The sequence below is a fragment of the Mobula birostris genome, chromosome 27, assembly GCF_030028105.1.
Source record: "Mobula birostris isolate sMobBir1 chromosome 27, sMobBir1.hap1, whole genome shotgun sequence".
In the NCBI taxonomy this organism is placed as follows: domain Eukaryota; kingdom Metazoa; phylum Chordata; class Chondrichthyes; order Myliobatiformes; family Myliobatidae; genus Mobula; species Mobula birostris.
In genome coordinates, this window is record NC_092396.1 from 18,477,199 (window position 1) to 18,495,151 (window position 17,953).

At 41.8% G+C, this 17,953-nt stretch overlaps 1 protein-coding gene across 6 annotated transcripts in view; it reads right to left on the bottom strand.

Annotated features, from left to right (window-relative positions):
- The window catches only part of LOC140188502 (paired box protein Pax-7), a 153,393-nt gene extending 138,183 nt beyond the window's left edge, over window positions 1-15,210 (bottom strand). For 2 of the 6 annotated variants that reach the window (XM_072244830.1, XM_072244831.1), the window contains exons 1-4: window positions 13,033-13,771; window positions 11,247-11,482; window positions 10,094-10,223; window positions 9,022-9,150 (exon numbers count right to left, since the gene is read on the bottom strand). In XM_072244830.1, the coding sequence (XP_072100931.1) occupies window positions 9,022-9,150; window positions 10,094-10,223; window positions 11,247-11,482; window positions 13,033-13,117 (580 nt within the window). In that variant the 5' untranslated portion in view covers window positions 13,118-13,771. The other 4 variants (XM_072244825.1, XM_072244829.1, XM_072244826.1 and 1 more) reach the window with 4 other exon arrangements.
- Between the last annotated feature and the right edge of the window lie 2,743 nt (window positions 15,211-17,953).

The following is a 17,953-nucleotide window of genomic DNA, read 5'->3' on the forward strand; positions in this document are numbered from 1 at the left end:
TCTGAAACTGACCAAGGCCGCCCTTTGTTCGAACCGATTGATATGAACATAGATATCAAGCACTGAGATTACGAGTAATACTTGCCTCATGTTAAACAAGATGGACAGACTCCGTGTTGGCAAACCACGGCACAAATTTTGCTGCTAAAGTGGTACCAATTCAGTTCAGAGAAATTGCAGTTTAACTTCTTCCAGAACATCATTCTGGCCGTAATGATTTGAGAAGAAGTAATTCGCTGGGAGAGTGTGAAGGGAGCTTTGCTCTGTCCGTCACCTTTTCCCTCTATCTTTCCCTGTCCCTGTTTGGCGGGATTGTCCAGAAAAAGATTTACTCTGTCTAAGCTCTGCCTTTCTCGGCACGACGATGTAAAGTCTTGGAATTGTTTGATGGGACCAGGGTAGAGGGAGCTTAGCTCCATATCCAACCCATCGTAAATTAAGTGACCTGTGAATGTTGATAGTTCAGACCAGTGATTAAAAAAGACTTACATAATTCCTTAGACACATAGTTAAACGGGGAGATTTATTCCACATTTATCCAACCATGCTCTTTCTTTCCTGATAGCACAGAATGGGTTCCAATCTTCTCACCTCATCATATTAACCGTGGGTTAAGACGCCGAGACTCGGTCAGAGCAGTAGGTCGACAGAACTCCGATGTTCAAGGAATAAATCTGGGACTGCGGGTTGAATGAATGACGGGTTTGTGGTGGAAGGCGGGAGTTGGGCTAAAGGAAAGAGATAGGGTGGAGCGGGAGGGAGTAGAGTGGAGCTGGAGGGGGAGACAGATGAGGTTGGACGAGGGAGGTGGAGTAGAGTTGGAGAGACTGAGGTGAGTAGGGTAGTAGACGGGGGATGGAGGGAGAGGGGTCGGGTGGAAAGAATGATGGAAAATTTTTCTACATTTTGCCAACACTTGGTGTGTTGTTCTCAGTGGCAATCTATCTCTGGGCTTTACGCTTGGACGAGTATCAGACTGTGCGGCGTCAAACCTTTGCAACTTCTTATTCTGATTAAACCGAACGCCTCAACTTCAGTGGTTAAAGAGAGCGGGCCGTGCAGGCAGGGCTAAAATCCTCAGGGATATTCTGACGAATGGATGAAATCTCCGCCTGGCCGGAGTTCCCTAAACCAAGGCTAACCAATGCCAACCCCTAGTTCACTTTAAATCGAGCTGAACTTACTCACACCTGCTGCTAAAGGAGCTTGGACCATTGACATATAGATGTGTCCTCACAGTAAGACCCGCCAACTAAGCATCTTGCAAATAAAATTCCGAGGTTAACTTTACATTTGTGTGGGCGAATCCCCATAAGGAATTATTTTATCAACAATAACAAAAAAAGACTCTAGTGAGGGACAGGATTTATTCCGCACATTTTGGAATATTAGCATGGACTTTTCCTCCATATCCTCACCGTGATCTCCCTTTCTGCGAAATAGCCAGCAATCTCTATTCATTCGAGGAAGTAATGTGTGTGCTGAGATCCAGCCTGTCCCTAACCTAATGCAGACTCCCTTTAATTAGTTGAAATCGGGAGCCCCGCACCAAAGCACAGTGAGACTGTAATATGATGAACTCCCTTTGTTGAGGTGTCACCATAAATGTTCCCGATAAGCAAAGGCGAAAGGGATCAAAGGAAATAAGCTTCTCAATTTCCTGACTCGGTCTCCTACTTTTCCTTACCTAGCTTTCCTCCCTTGAACAACAAACCCGACAATCCGTCCCGTTTCTTGCCGACAGAAGTTCAGAGGTCAACCAAGCACTTGGAAATAATTGTGTATTAATAACCCTCTCAAAAGGCTTATTCTATGCTTTTCCCTCAGATGACAAACGACTTTATAAATTCGCACTGAGATGACATCCAATTTTATTTTATTTTTTTTGTCACGATTCTGTAAGCGGAGTTTGAAACCTAATCTGCTCTGGGGTTATGACCCAAAGTGTTCCTTTACAAAGCGCTCACAATCGGAGCTGGCATATCTACTCTTATTAAATATTTCTCCAAACACAACATAATCAGCCTTCCCTGATACTCAACAATAGTGGCTGGCAGGCGGCTTTCTAAGGTACGTTTAGATGTTTTCTCTCTTCCCTTGTTTGTTATGACTAGAGTGGGCCTGTGTTTTGGGTTGGGCGCACGTCAGTCCCGGGTGTTTGGACTATATTTTCTGTGCTACCTATAAGACCAGGAGGCTGCGTAATCACAGCGGTGAGGCTCAGTCCCTGGAATATGGTTTTCAATTCCAAGTTTAAATAAGAACGACAGTCTCCTAATGTATTCAGCGGTGCATTTCAATAAAGCAGCAACCTGTTGATATATGTGGAATTAAAGCCACTCTATCTGTCAATCTTATTAAACCACGTGAGTGCGACGCGCGATATCCGCAGTCTTCAATCTCGAATTTCCAGCTGACATCCAGATGGAAGAACCCAGCAGGTCAGGCAGCATTTATGGAGGGAGGGACGTTTCGGAATACCAGGCTCCCGATGAAGGGTCTCCAGCCCGAAACGTCTTCTCTTTATTCCCCACCATAGATGCTGCCTGACCTGCTGAGTTTCGCCCTGCACTTTGCGTGCGTTGCTCAAGATCAGCAGCATCTGCAGAATCTCCTGTGTTTACGCCATCCAGATGGACCCGGTCCCTTAGCACTGTCCCGTGTACGTGGAATGATTTATTGATATGTTGACGACAAAGCTCCCACAGCGAGGATGAACCTGATGGTTGAGTCCTTACGTTGAGGGATTCCCAAATTGAGGTTTCTCTTCCATCTGGAATATCATATCATTCGCGCTAACGAATATCAAGACTCTAACCCTAAATTTCACTAATTCTAACATCAGTTCAAATCGATTTATCAGTAACGCTCCACTTTCGGATAAAGTTTGGGATAAAGTCAATACAGTGATGGGATATCATGCCCCCTGCACGATTGCCAACTTTGTTTCCCCAATCCTTCAACACTAAAGGATTCTGGGTAAGGAGCATGCTTTTTTAAAAGAAAAATTATTCAACGTAAATTCCGAACAGTGACTCTTACAATCAGCATTGGGTGGAATTTCACCAACGGATTGAATTGCTGGGTCACTTTTTGTTATTATTTCATACATTTGAGAGGGGATTTAGAGTTTTGCTCCGTCCCAAAGACCTTTCAGCTTTAGGTGCTGGTTCCTATATGCTCTTTAAAATCCTTTCCATGTAAATTGCAATGAAATATAGAAGGGGTAAGAGGGAAAGCCTTGATGGGAAAGAGGAGGTTAATCCTAGTTTAATGCAGTGATGCTGCTATAGGACCGAGCAGTGCTGATTGTGTTATCTCTGCCTAACATTTGTATCTCGCTCAATTCCTGCAGCCAAATAGCTGGGAGAAAGTGGAGATGTATGGACTGCTGATGCCTCGGGAAAATGTGTTATTAATATCTAAATAACGTTGCCATATTTGAGCTAAATCTCTCTCTCTCACTCTTTCCTGGTGTGGGATGAATTCGTTTGAAGTGCAGCCCTATCGCATTCTCTCATCCTCTTTCTTCGTTATGCTTTCTCACTTCTGACACATGAATCGAAGATAGTTAAACTCATGCAAAATATTAAAACATTCTCAATTTCCTAACTCAGTCTGGCAAATTATTCTCTCTCCCTTTCTTTCTGTCTTCCTTTCTCTACACTTTTCTACCCTTTTACATCCTTACTTTCAATTACTCTGATTTAAATCGTATTAATGGTTTCGAGTTCCTTTGCTCTGATGTCTCTCGCTGTCGGCCCTCAACATCCAAAAAGAGTATCATTCTCTCTTTTCCTAAGTCCTGGTTCCCCTCCCCTCACGTTTTCCGTCACTTTATCCTCTTCAAATCCGATCTCTTTCCCTAAATCGTTTCCCCATTCTCTTTTTCCAGTTCGCTGAACTTGGACCACTTTGGTTTACTATCTTCAACTTGCGTTCTCGCTCGCCTACTCGCGTGTTTATTTATGTAAACCCCGACTAGTAAAGTACTCCGCGCTAGTATTTGCTTTAGTAATTACTATCTCAGTGATGCGCCTTATTTGTCTGTGCTTTCTCTGGCAAGTGTTATTCGTGTGCTCGGTATATCCTTTCCTTTAATTGAATATGCACATTACAATGAGTTGCATCCTCAGATAATTTGACATTCTTCTATCTCTTCCTGGCCTCTATTATTTCAGCTGATTTCCCCTTGCAATCACAGAAATCCTCCCTGCTTTCTGTTTGATTAGATTCGCAACTTCCAGGTGACCCCCCGGTCTTCAAGTACTGACTGTAGCCTCTTTCCCCGATACAGAGTGCTGGTTAGGTTACTGGATAGGCACTCCTCGCAAGCCACACACACACACACACACACACACACAAAAAACACCTCCACGAGCTAAACACCCCCCCGCCCCAAAATTACTTTAGTGGGAGTCACCTGTATTTTAATCACATCTCTTTTGGTCCAAATTAGATGACACGTTCCCGTGAGCAGTGCAATCGGCCTCGGACACGCAGTATCACCCTGCGCAGCCAAATGCAACTGGCTTGTCTAAATGTTTACATGATCTCAAAAAAAAATCACCACCTCCCCACTCTAGGACATACGGCTAGGCAGCGAACACATGAACAAATCTCACCAAAAGCAATCATCCAGTCAATGATTCGAAACTTCTCAGTTGGAATCCCCAAACGCCCATCTCTGCGGTCCCCACGCATTAATTATACTATCAGACTGACCCATTGTCCATTCGTGTTTTCCAAATCTTTTTTTTAAGCTACGTTTGGTCAGTTTACGTTAAAACTCTACCTGCTCGCCATTTTTATTCAGCTTTGACATGCCACCCAATGTAGTTCTCCCGAGTCTATCAATCTCCCAGTTATAATTATATTCATGCATTCATTGTGTTGCATTTTCGTAATCGTCATCAGCATTTCTACTTGCCCCGTGTCACACAGATTACAAACATATTAAGAGATATTTCTCTGTATAGAAATCATCCCGCGTGTTTTCGTTATATTGCCTCTCTTGTTTGCCGTTTCCCCGATTATGTAAAAATCTATCTCTATTTAAGACTTTTTTTTGGAGGCGATAATTGCAGAAATTGTACTCTGGGAGGGACGTTGAAGCAAAAAAAAATGCTACCCCTATCCCAACGCAAAAAAAGCACATATAAACAACTTTCAGCACACACCACTCTGTGAAACCGGTTAGAAGTCAGCAGATGAACCTTATCTCCCATTGCCATTCATTGTCTCTCAATTATTTCGATTGTTAACTATTTCCTTTTCAGATTTATAGTTTAATTTCAACATGTCACATAGTTAAACGTTTCAACATTGATTTCCTGCACTGGACGGTTGTTGTCAGCACGAGGTTGAAGGGGCATGTGACAAAATGCTAAATATGTTCTAAGATAATATATACATTTATAAAAATTCTCGGACTATAAAAAGGAACTGAAATCTGGCGAATTGGTGCCTGGAGCTACAGAGAGCGAAGCGTTTAAAGATGAAAGTGCGAGAAATAAAAGGGCTCAATTTAATCTGCCTTAAAACCCTTCAACATAACGTTGCGCTTAAAAGTCCCCACAGTGGCTGATTGGGGCTAAATACACTTCTAACCATGGCTAGGAGCTATTACACTCATCGGAAACACAGCCCCTCATTCACACAGCGCCGTTTTCATTACTTTCTTTAATAAGCCTTAACATTATTAAATGTCAGAGAGATGAGAGAGAAAGAACAATCCGCCAAAATCTATGCTTAAAAAAGGAGTGAGGGCATTACAGCCTCTGCCCAGAGTTACCGCAGTAAAGACACAAATTAACTTGAGATATGTTTGGGTTTCCTGTCGTTCTGGAAAATATAAATAATTATACAAAACAAATCGCTTAAAGAGACAAAGCTGTCCATTGACACTTTCTAACCAACTTGTACTATGGCAAGTATTGAAGACTCAGCATTAAACAGCATGTCTTATTAAATTCCTCTTTTAAAAAAAGTTTTATGTAGTAATACTCTCAGATTGGAACCGATGATTATCGATGATTGGGGGAGGGTGGGGTGGGGGTGGGGTGATGGTCGGAATATTCTGGGGGTATTAACGTCTACGGCCGTTGATCAACGGAGGTCACCGGACGCCCGCGTTTTGATACCTTAAGCATTTCAAAAACAAGAATCTATTTTAAAGCGGTAAATACGAGTAAAAAATACTGTATCCCACGAGACAAATTGTTCGAACAAAACAAATATGCTCTTTAAAAGATCATATCAGTGCTCCCACTAGGCAGTTTAGAAGGTTAAAAAGTTTTACAGATGTCTTTTTAACACTTCCACTTAAAACTTATTTACAAATATAAACACGATCACGTCACCTAGGCCTCTTAGAGAAACAATCAGTCTTTTCGCTGTTACCCAGCGGGAACTCCGGCTTCTCTTTAAAGGCTGATTGTAAAACCGCAGCACGCGGCGCTCGCTTTTTCAAATGTTTCAACATTTTTAAACATATTATAATATTAAGAGTCAGGAGTTTAGTCGAGTTCGGTTGATAGTTATATATAAATTGAATAAAATTAAACAGAAATGTATCCTTCTCTAAAAACCTAACTGAAATTTAGGAGACACGTAAAAGAATAAAAAGTTTTTTTTAAAGTTGGATTTGCCAAATCGACGACTAATTATTTTTTAACAATGAAAAATTTGCAAGTTGAGCTAAATTAATCTGCATCTACAAGTAAAACATAAATGCATGAATATTTCGCAGTGTATCTTGGTTGGAACTAGATTTATAAAACATTGTCTTTTTCGTGATATTTATAATGGTTTAAAAACTTTGTAAAATCTTAAAATTACAAAATTTTAACGTTCGGAATGTTTTCCAGACTTTGTTCAGCTGAGATTTAATTCATATTTATACATTGTTACGAGGTGGGAAGGCTGGCACTGAGGGTTGCAGACAGAATACATACAATAGAAACCTCAGATTTTAAAAACGAGACGAAGTTGATACATCTTTAAGAAATATCAAAGAACGGGTTTAATGAAACTTGGTAGAACAATGAAATACCTAACTAACTCAGAACAGATTTAAAAGTAAACGAAAAAAGTGCTTCCTCGTTTCCTTTTTATCTGACTGCGATATAGTAAAGGTTTTTATTTTATAATTGATTTAAATGTTTAAACATTTCATTGAATGGTTGGATTCAGAAGCAGACGGGGGGCAAACTGCGTGGAATCTGCTTCCCAAATGAATATTGACTGTTTCTAAATGTTTTTTTAAAATCGTTTTGTACCTTCAGCCAGTTATTCTTTCTCAATATTATTACCAAACTCTTAACAGCGGGGAGGGTTTGCATTATTCATGTGAATCCCTTTCTCCATTATTTCCTCCCTCGCTCTTTTGTCCTGATATTTTTTTCCCCTCTCGCAGATTTTTTGAATGAGAATGTCGGACTCTGTCCGCCTCAGAACAGGCTGCTGTCTTTCTCTTTCTCTCTCCCTCTCTCTTTTCGGCTCTGTTCGCTTTTGTATTTCAGCTTTTAAAACATTTTCAATGGACTCGCTGGTCTTTGTGCTCAAGTTCATCTCCAAGTCTGGAAATGAGTGCGTCTTCGAGAAACCCCTTTGTCAAATCCAGTAGAAATGTTTGAACATCTCGTTTGACAGTTTTTTATCCTTTTTTTTAAAAAAGGGCAAATGTTGATTTAAATATTCCCGAGCGCCCCGAGGAATTAAAAAGAACAAGCAATCTTTTTCTCCCCCCAAAGTTTCGCCACGAATAGTTTCGAATTGGTACACAAGTCAGCGTACCGGTTTCACCCCGTCAACACTTAAAGAATAAAGCGATTGATTTAACTTATAGGAACTTTGCATGTAATACATCAAATAATATAGAGCGAGAAGCGGCGTCAGAACCTTGTGTGAGGGGCGCCATTTACTCAGAGACCACAGTTAGGTAACAAAAACAACTGCATGCATGAAACCAAAGGCAAATATTTCGATTATTTACATAAAAATCGTGACAATCCATTTACTTCTGATTTCACCAAGAAGCAATGCTAAATAAGTGCAGGTTCGTAACTTCTGTGATCCCCCCCCCCCACATTGATTCCCGAAACGTTGCAGTTTATTTCCTAACTAACTGATGGAGTCTGTTTTATTCCCCCCCCCCCACCCCTCCTCTTTCTGTCCCTTGCTCATCAGAGCAGAGTAAATGTCCCATCTCCTCGCCTTTCATCAGCCGGTCGCCCCGATCTCCCTTCCTAATTGTTACTGATTGGCAAAGCGGGCAACTGTCAGCCGCGGTTTCAAGGGACCGTTTAAGAAACCTGGAGAACGATCTGTCCACAACACAAATTAATTTAAGCACCAACAATACTTTCCATCACAGTCTGGAATGAATAATTGATGGCCCGTCCTGCCAAAGAGGACTGCAGCATTTTCTGACTTCCTCCACCCTATGCGTTCGGCACTCGGGGCCATCTGATGGGTTGAGAGTTTCCCCATTTTGGACAAATTATTCAGCCACGTCTACAGAAAGATTTTCAAAACCCAGTAACAGACAAAAATAACAAAACAATTCCCAATTTCACCGAGAGAAGACAAGAGGCAAGAGCAGCATGCGATCTTTAGCTTTACCACACATTCTATGTAAACATATTCTATGGAGTAGAAGCTAAAACGTGGGGCCGTACAAGCATTTCTTCCCAGATCGATCGTGTATGTTTGAGTTAATCAGAAATAGGCAGAGAAACGATTTCATATGACGCCAACCCCATCGCTGAGGATGCTAACGGAGGCAGGTATAGGCCACTGATCTGCCGTGGAAAGCCAGAGAAGCAGTTCTCTATTTTTAAAATCCAAATGTACACACACACACACACACACACACACACACACAATGAAATCATTTTATCTTTTACCAAGAAGCCCAAATTCTGTGAAACGCGAAAAAAAACCTCAGCATCACCCCCACCCCAGCATCTTTCCAGCTTACACAAAACGAACCCAACTGCAAGCAAGTGCTAGTGTTACCTTTCTCCCCGAGGATTCCATCAATACTATGTTTAGTCTTTCTGCCCCCTTCTTCCTCTTTCTTCTCCATTTCTTCGTCATCATCTCTCTTTCCAAACTTGGCTCTTAACACCCGACTGATGGAACTCACTTTCAAAAATAAAAGGGAAAAATAAGGAGAAGGAAACTTGGAAAATCGGCAATATGTTTCAGGAGTGTGGAATTCCTGACCCGTAAACCTTAAATAACTCATTTAATCTAAGCCGATTCTTTACATGTCTCCTGGCCATTAAAGGCAACAATTTAATAATTTAGGATTTAAAACTCCTGAAGTAATTTGATAGCATTTACAATGTTTTATTAAAATTAATTGTTGGTACATTCGATCTCTCCTACCAATAATGGTTTTTCCAGATAGTTGTTATAAATTTCTTTTAAAAAAAACCAACAAAAAATCTGAAAAGTTTGTGCTTCGAGGTAAATCTCGGGAATTGTCCATAACTGTAATAATCCCTCCCCATTCCCAGACTCTCTAAACATGTAAATTTCGAGTCATGCCATTGATAGGAATAGGAATCGGGATAGACCCCCGACTGACGGGATGATCGGCGAAACCAACAGCTCTAGCCCAGCCACAGGGAAGAAAAATGATCACGAAGAAATGCTGCAAAAATGAAGTTTAGCAATAGACAAGGCAATAAAAACAAAACCATTCCAGCCCCATCCATTACACAAAACTCTAACGTAGGGCAGTTGGACTCCTCATTAAACCGACCTGCAACTTCAGTTAATCTGAAACAGAACGTTCAATTCACTATCACAGAGGTGTAGCTGCATACTTTTAAAGAACATTCAAATTATGCATGAGAATTTTCGGGGATGTAGACTTTGTGAAGACCAAATGAGAATTACTTCAACCCCAATGAAACCCGGGCTTCAATAACTGCAACTTATGCCAAGGGTGGGTTCGGCTATCTCCTTTTGCAAGTCTATCTCAATAACGTGGGCTGCCGAGCTCAGCCGTGGTAGTTTGAGTCTGACAGGTGATTCTGTATACAGCGCCCAGGTAGCTGTAGCCACAAGTTGCCCTCACCTGAAGGTACAGTGCTTCTGTCGCAAATCCCATCTTTGAGCAGCTTATCCCTGATCTCCCAACTAAACATCCCCGGGTTTTCTCTCTTGTATTCCTCGATCTTTTTTTCCACATCAGGCGTTGCTACCTGCTTTAAGGGGGGAAAGGACACATAGACAGACACACAGGGAAACAGAGACACAAACAAAAAAAAACTTTTAATTTATTTGACGTGAATCACGAAGTAACTAAATCATTACATTTCCATTCTTGGTTAACAAGTTGTCAAAATAAGTTTAACTATCGTGCTTGTTTCCATTCCAATAATTACATCTCTCTGTTGAGAATCACCACATGTCTTATCTAACTGTGTGAGAAAGCATTTGGAGGAAGTTATTCACGGTCATGTATTTAACTTGCACAGAACTGTGGATTTCGTCAAATTAAATATAATTTTATTGATCACAATGGCTTCGGTCCTACAGATTTGTGGACTGTTGAGATTTCAGGTTTGAACTGAAACCCTGTGTCGAATTCCAGTTCAGTTCACTCTGATCTCACCGCCGCTCCTGCCCAGTTTTATTCTGAATGACCCCGTGTGTCCTCGTGAAGAATGAGAAAGCTATCCCTGCCGGTGTGTCAAACGCCACCAGCCAAGACTCTCACTGCTTTAAGTTAATTACCAACTTGATAGAATATCCGCTGGTGAGGAGGAGAAGAAAACTGCAACATTAACTTTAAGGAAAGTTTATTTCTTGCGAATTTTAGAGCATGGTTGCTGCGGTTTAGAGATAAATGATTACGATTTACCAGCGAGCGCGGAATGCACACAGAGCGTGCACGGGTTACTGCAGTGGTAAGTTTCTGAGTGGGTTATTTGTTTTGCGATTTAAAAAAAAAATTAACTTCTTATTTTTCTTCTACTTAAACCATTCGCAGTAGCGACAACCACCGCCACACCTCCGGAACTGGGCCTGGATGAATGGGCAAGCATGAGAAAAAATGCACGAGATTGGAAAGTGAAACTTCGGAGGGAAGTTGTATTTGCGCGGGTTGGGAATGGCGTGAGGATTTATCACCGCCTGGCTCGGATATGCATCTATTTCTTGCTCCTCTGGCTCATCAACTGGAATGGCCGGAGAGCCTCCTCGTCCCCGCTATTTCCTCCACTCACCCTGGGCTTGCTGCCTCCAATAGCCCCAGGCCGGATAGACCCAGTCTCTTGATAGCGGCACAAGATTTTGGAAACGCAGCCGTGAGAGACTCGCAACTGCCTGGAAATAACACAAGGCCGGATACCATGATGGGCCATTTCCACAATTTTGTGTCGAATATGGTTCGGTAGGGGTCTGCCGTTTATAAACACTCCGCCCAGCTGATTAACTCTCCCCTGACCCAGAGGCGTCGACACTATTTATAAACAGAAAGAGAGAGAAAAAAGGAGAAAATCAAGAGTTAAACATGTTATCAGAAGCACCGGCCTATACAACAGTCTGTGAGTAAAAGATATCTGGAACTGGGCTAATAAAAAAAGCTGAGATTTAAAACTTCCCAACAGTGATCTGCGGCAGAACCCACGCCTGTAATGCCTTTATTTCACACGAGCAGTTTAATTAGGAGATCTTATTTCCCCTGAAGTCTCCTGGAATCTCCATCTGCCCCCAAGATTGTGATAATTGTAGAACGGATGAATGCAGCTTTTCAAACAGGTGTGTGTTACTGGCTCGGCTCCAGACTCGGCTATACGAAGTTAAAGAAATACCCATATCTTACTTTTGCTTTAAGAAATAAATTCGAGAATAAATCGTAATATAGCCTTTCTCCTATTAGAGGAAAAGTAGGGAGCTAAGCTTTAGTTGAAATTGTTACTAACTCCAGAGGAGCTTAACGTTGTTGTAGATACGCAGGCTGGAAATGTAATCAGAATAATGCAATTAAACTTCCAACTTTTTAAAACAGGGCCAAGGATATCCGGCCTTGAAGAATTTAAAAACCTTGCTATAGAACTGAGAATAATTCTAATTTAATACATTCCCTCATTACAAATCAGGGCGACCTCTCTTCATTGAAATGTGTTATTTTCCAGTTAAAGGTTGAACTGGGCTAACGAAATCGGCTTTAATAAATTCGTTTTCTATGAAAGGTTTGCTTATTAAATGAAGTGTGTTAGTTGTATTTAATGGATAAAAGGCGAGACGGAACAAAAATACACAGAAGCTGATCGGGAGCTAGCGTTGCTGCGCCAGTCTGCAGATTGGAGCTCTTTATTTCTTAATCTGAATCAGGCATTGCTAATTTAAAGTAATGATGACCAACACATGCGGTTAGCTAGGGCACAACTCATTCCTCCCAAACATCTCCAAGTGGCTGATTTCTGCACTCGACAGACACTAGAAATTGAAACACTTTCTTCACTCATTATTCCCAGTCATGTTGTGCAAATATTGGTGTAATCCCCCTTATCCCCCTCCTGACTATTCTTCACTTCAGTGTGCTGAATGATGCACTTCATTAAATCCACCAAGCTTGTGTGTTTTGCGGCATGCGTGGCTTGTGGGGTTTCACGAATTTCTCCTTAATCACGAAATATACGAGGCGAAAGAAGTAACTAAATAAATTCCACCCCAAACCCTACACCGACTCTGTGCAAGGCTGCACGTGCTCAGAAACATTATAACAAAAACAGAATTAGCAATAAATGCCCAGTGCCAATTAATTCAAGGCCTTATGTTAACACAGGTGCATCACAAAGGAGTATTTCGCCAGGGGAAAATACACTAACTTTTTCTGAACACAGTTAAGCAAATGTTACATTTATCCCAAGTTATTTTCTCCGAACAGACATTTAAAAAAACAAAAGCAGGAATCCACGTTTATATCTTTACTGTTTGTACAGCCCCCTGATATATTCTAATTTATTTAATTACATTGAGAAACACGGTTGATCAGGCGAGACATACCTTCTAAAGGGAATCCGGCCCTGCTGTAGTTCTGACTTGGACTCGGGCGCATCATCCGCGGTACTGTCCCGGTTAAAGATGTCATTCTAGAATCGGTACCGAAATTAACAGTATCGTGGTGAGGGGAGGGCGGGAGTGGGCAAAAGGAGCAATTTGCAAAAATAATTATGAGCGAGTCACAAAGTCCAACAGACAGGGTGAACGGATCGGCTCCCTCCCAGTGCACTGCAGCTTATAGCACTCTGCGCCCGCCGCAAGTGCCTCCGCCGATAGCCTCGCCTCGCTCTGATCTTCCGGAGAGAGAGAGAGAGAGAGAAAGAAAAAAAAGTTTCTTAGGAAAGTGAGATGAGGGGTAGAAAACTGATGGAGAAGTTGAGGAGAGCAGTAGTTCTAATGTCGAAATCCCCTTCCCAACGGGGTTTTCTTGAGGGGTGCTAATTCTAAACCCACACCCCCTTTTTAATGCCCTTTGGTAGAGAGTTTTGAAACTGTTAAAAGTCTTCAGGAAGCTGTGAGATGTTCAGGCGCCCAAGTTCGGCGCAGTGTGGAGGAGGAGAAGAGTTTAGACTCTGATAGGCTCGGGCGGATTCTTTTATTCACGAGGAGGGAACGAACACACTGACAAGTGAACGCGCCAATGACGGGGGGATGTCTCCGGGCCGACCACACTCTTTCGCTGCCTCGTTATCAATCAAACAGATGTTTTATTAAAGCAAAATTATATCAAAATAACACATCAACCAACAGTCAGAAATCGGCGCTAAAAGATGTTTTCCTAACAGAAATATCTCGCCCTGCCTTCTTACCAGCGAGAACCACAGACAGAAACAGCATCATTAACCGAACTTTAGACGGTGAAATGTTTGGTACTGTCGGCAAAAGACAACACTTGATTTAACTCTCCAGTACTCAGATGGACAAACGTCGGTTCAAAAGTAAAATGTCCAGTCTCCAGAGCCGTGGTGTGGCTGGCTGTCGCTGAACAAATCGTGTATACGAACCCCATTAATGACAGATTCGGATACCCCCTCCCCACAGAATCACCAGTAAACATCGGCAGAAACTGAACGAATGTCAGTCAATATGCTCCTCAGATTTCGGGACGGTTATACAGAACAAACATATCTTGGAACTGTTGTACACTTAAAGGTGTAAAGCAAAGGTGGACGTGTAACGATAAGCGGACGTGCTTTTAGGCCTGACCCTGTTACATTCACCCTTTCTTCCATTTCCCCAATAATATCTCCTAGAACTGTCCTCCCTCGGGTTAGGTCATTTTGCCTTAACAGTAGCCAGTTCCCCCCACACCACCCCCGAACGCGTTTTAAAATTGATCTGACCGCATTACCGGAGTCTTTTCCCCCGAACGGTTTTAATTATTGTTGGTGAAATTTGTTAATCCACACCGGGGAAACGGTGAGAGGCAAAAGTAATTTCATTCTGTTTAAATCAGCTGTTTATGCTGACATCCTGACAGCGAAGGGTCGAGCATTTGCCCTGCCTTCTCCACAGTTTATAGAGCGCAGGTCTGTTTGCAGAAGGTATATGTTTTCAAGGCTTGAAGCTTTTTGATGGATTTGAAAAAGAACCCCTCTATTCTGAAAAATCCGTGACGTTATCTCCTTTCCAAAGACACATGACTGAAAATACAGTGTTTTCTCTGAGGTACACATAGCACCCACACCTACGCACACACTCAAACATTCAATCAACGCTCTTAATCATCTCCCCACGCACCCGCACAGACACAGAGACCCACAAACTCAAACTCCCATACATGTCCACACGCACATTCTCGTAAACATACACACTAACTTGTATCTTCCATGCATACAGGCAAGCAATCACAGCCATGCACCCGCGCGCACACATTTACATACACACACACACACACACACACACACACACACACACACACACACACACCACTAATGCAGACACAGCCCCGTATACAATTTTTACACATGCAAACATCCGCACGTTTTGAAATGGGTTCACATAGATTTATACACACACACACACGTACCTAAAATACACCTTCTCTGAATATATGCACACACATTGAACGCGCAAATATGCTACAACACATACACATCATACCCATACTCACCCTTCACATTTGTGACCCTGAGCAGAGACCGCACACACACACGTATTCAAATTTACACAACTTGTACAGAGACCAATCTTTTCCACACAAACACCACGCACACAAATAGAACCTTGTTGTGAGAATCACCAAAATGAGTCACAAAAGTTTCTGATTTAATTTCCCCTCGATGGCGGATCTCCCAAGCATGCTAATTGTTCTAATGTAATACAATACTGATCACTGGTGCCAGGAACCAATCGATGATCCCTTTATGAAATGTGTTCTGTTATGGCTACTTTACCAAATGTCACTGATGTTAATTATAATAATAAGATTTTTTTTTAAGTTGCGCTTTGCTTCACAAACCCTCCCCTTAATCTTCGTATAATTCGTATTCACCTCGGCTAATAATTCGCCTGCCAAGTAATAACAACGCGTGTGTTCCACAAATGACTTCCTAAATGAAAACTGGTAACAAAGCGGTGACTCGCTGTGTGCCAGGTACCCAGTCTGGAGGTGAATTCCCTTCAATGCACTCAACAATTCATTCCAAGCCGCCTTTGCTTTTATTTAAAATGTTGCAAAATTTTGCCCCTATGCAGTCGACTTCGAAGTGCACTTATGAAAATATGATCTCTGCAGATTGATTCTTCTCCGTTAAGTCGTTGCGATATTTACTCCGAAACTCTGACCATTTGACTGACGGTCTGCTGTTCACTGTTCAGAGTATTAAATGCCGTACAAGGACTGACAATTCAGTTATTCCTAACTCAAAGCTTTACCACTCAGACTTCTCTTGCTAACTTTATTCCCGACCCCACCTCTTGATTTATTTAACCCCAAATCAGTCGCAACCCCAAATCTAAAACCAACTCAATTTCGTCCTAAACTATTCCGAATCCTACTTGGGGTATGGTTTTGAAAATCTTTTCTAAACTCAACCCCAAGAGCGTCTACGAACCGAACTCACATTTTGCGCCCTTGCCTTTAACCTGAAAAACATACTTGCTCAGAGTCCCGCACACCATATGTGAACGAATTGATAAATCGCGCAAAATTTGGAACCTGGAAAGCGGAGGGTGAGACCGGCACCGTTTGGTCCGAATAGGGCGATATACTTCCTTCATTTATCCCCTGAGTTCCAAATCCTTATGCTTCAGAGTCGAGGTCCGATTTCTCTTCATCCCCTTCTCAGCATTCACACACAGAAAGAAGCAGCGAATTGGAAAAGACGGATGAACAGGGAAATGAAAAAGGAATATCAATCCCGTTATCAATAATACGACCCCCCCCCCTCTCTCTCTCACACACACATGTCTAGTTCTCATTTAAAAACACACCCAGTATTGTTATCACAGTACAAAGTTATATTAGTCCCTAATGAGTTGATATTTCGGTGTCACTAACCAGTTCCTTCCCTTTCCAATTTTATATGAGTCTACAATATACAATACAATTCGTTTTAAGTATTCACTTATTTCGAGCAATATCTCGGTATATAGCCCTAATAATTATTTATATTATCTATTAAATTAAAGAAAAAATTGAGATATCACAGTTACTAATATCTGGTTATCAATCAAAAATTTCCAACTATTTCTGGTCCTGAACATAGTTATACAGTGGCATGCAAAGGTTTGGGAACACCTAGTCAAAATTTCTGTTACTGTGAATAGCTAAGTGAATAAAAGATGACCTGATTTCCAAAAGGCATAAAGTTAAATATGACACATTTCTTTAATATTTTAAGCAAGATTACTTTTTTATTTCCATCTTTCACAGTTTCAAAATAACAAAAAAGGAAAAGGGCCCGAAGCAAAAGTTTGGGCACCCTGCATGGTCAGTACTTAGTAATACCCCCTTTGGCAAGTATCACAGCTTGTAAACACTTCCTGTAGCCAGCTAAGAGTCTTTCAATTCTTATTTGGGGGATTTTCAACCATTCTTCCTTGCAAAAGACTTCTAGTTCTGTGAGATTCTTGGGCCGTCTTGCATGCACTGCTCCTTTGAAGTCTATCCACAGATTCTCGATGATGTTTAGGTCAGGGGACTGTGAGGGCCATGGCAAAACCATCAGCTTGCACCTCTTGAGCTAGTCCATTGTGGATTTTGAGGTGTGTTTAGGATCATTATCCTGTTGTAGAAGCCATCCTCTTTTCATCTTCAGCTTTTTTTTTACAGACGATGTGATGTTTGCTTCCAGAATTTGCTGGTATTTAATTGAATTCATTCTTCCCTCTACCAGTGAAATGTACCCCATGCCACTGGCTGCAACACAAGCCCAAAGCATGATCGATCCACCCCCGTGCTTAATAGTTGAAGAGGTGTTCTTTTCATGAAATTTTGCACCCTTTTTTCTCCAAACATACCTTTGCTCATTGCGGCCAGAAAGTTCTATTTCAACTACATCAGTCCACAGGACTTGTTTCCAAAATGCATCAGGCTTGTTTAGATGTTCCTTTGAAAACTTCTGACGCTGAAGTTTGTGGTGAGGATGCAGGAAAGGTTTTCTTCTGATGACTTTTCCATGAAGGTCATATTTGTGCAGGTGTCGCTGCACAGCAGAACAGTGCACCACCACTCCAGAGTCTGCTAAATCCTCCTGAAGGTCTTTTGCAGTCAAACGGGGGTTTTGATTTGCCTTTCTAGCAATCCTACTAGTAGTTCTCTCAGAATGTTTTCTTGGTCTTCCAGACCTCAACTTGACCTCCACCGTTCCTGTTAACTGCCATTTCTTAATTACATTACGAACTGAGGAAACGGCTACCTGAAAACACTTTGCTATCATCTTATAGCCTTCTCCTGCTGTGTGGGCATCATTTATTTTAA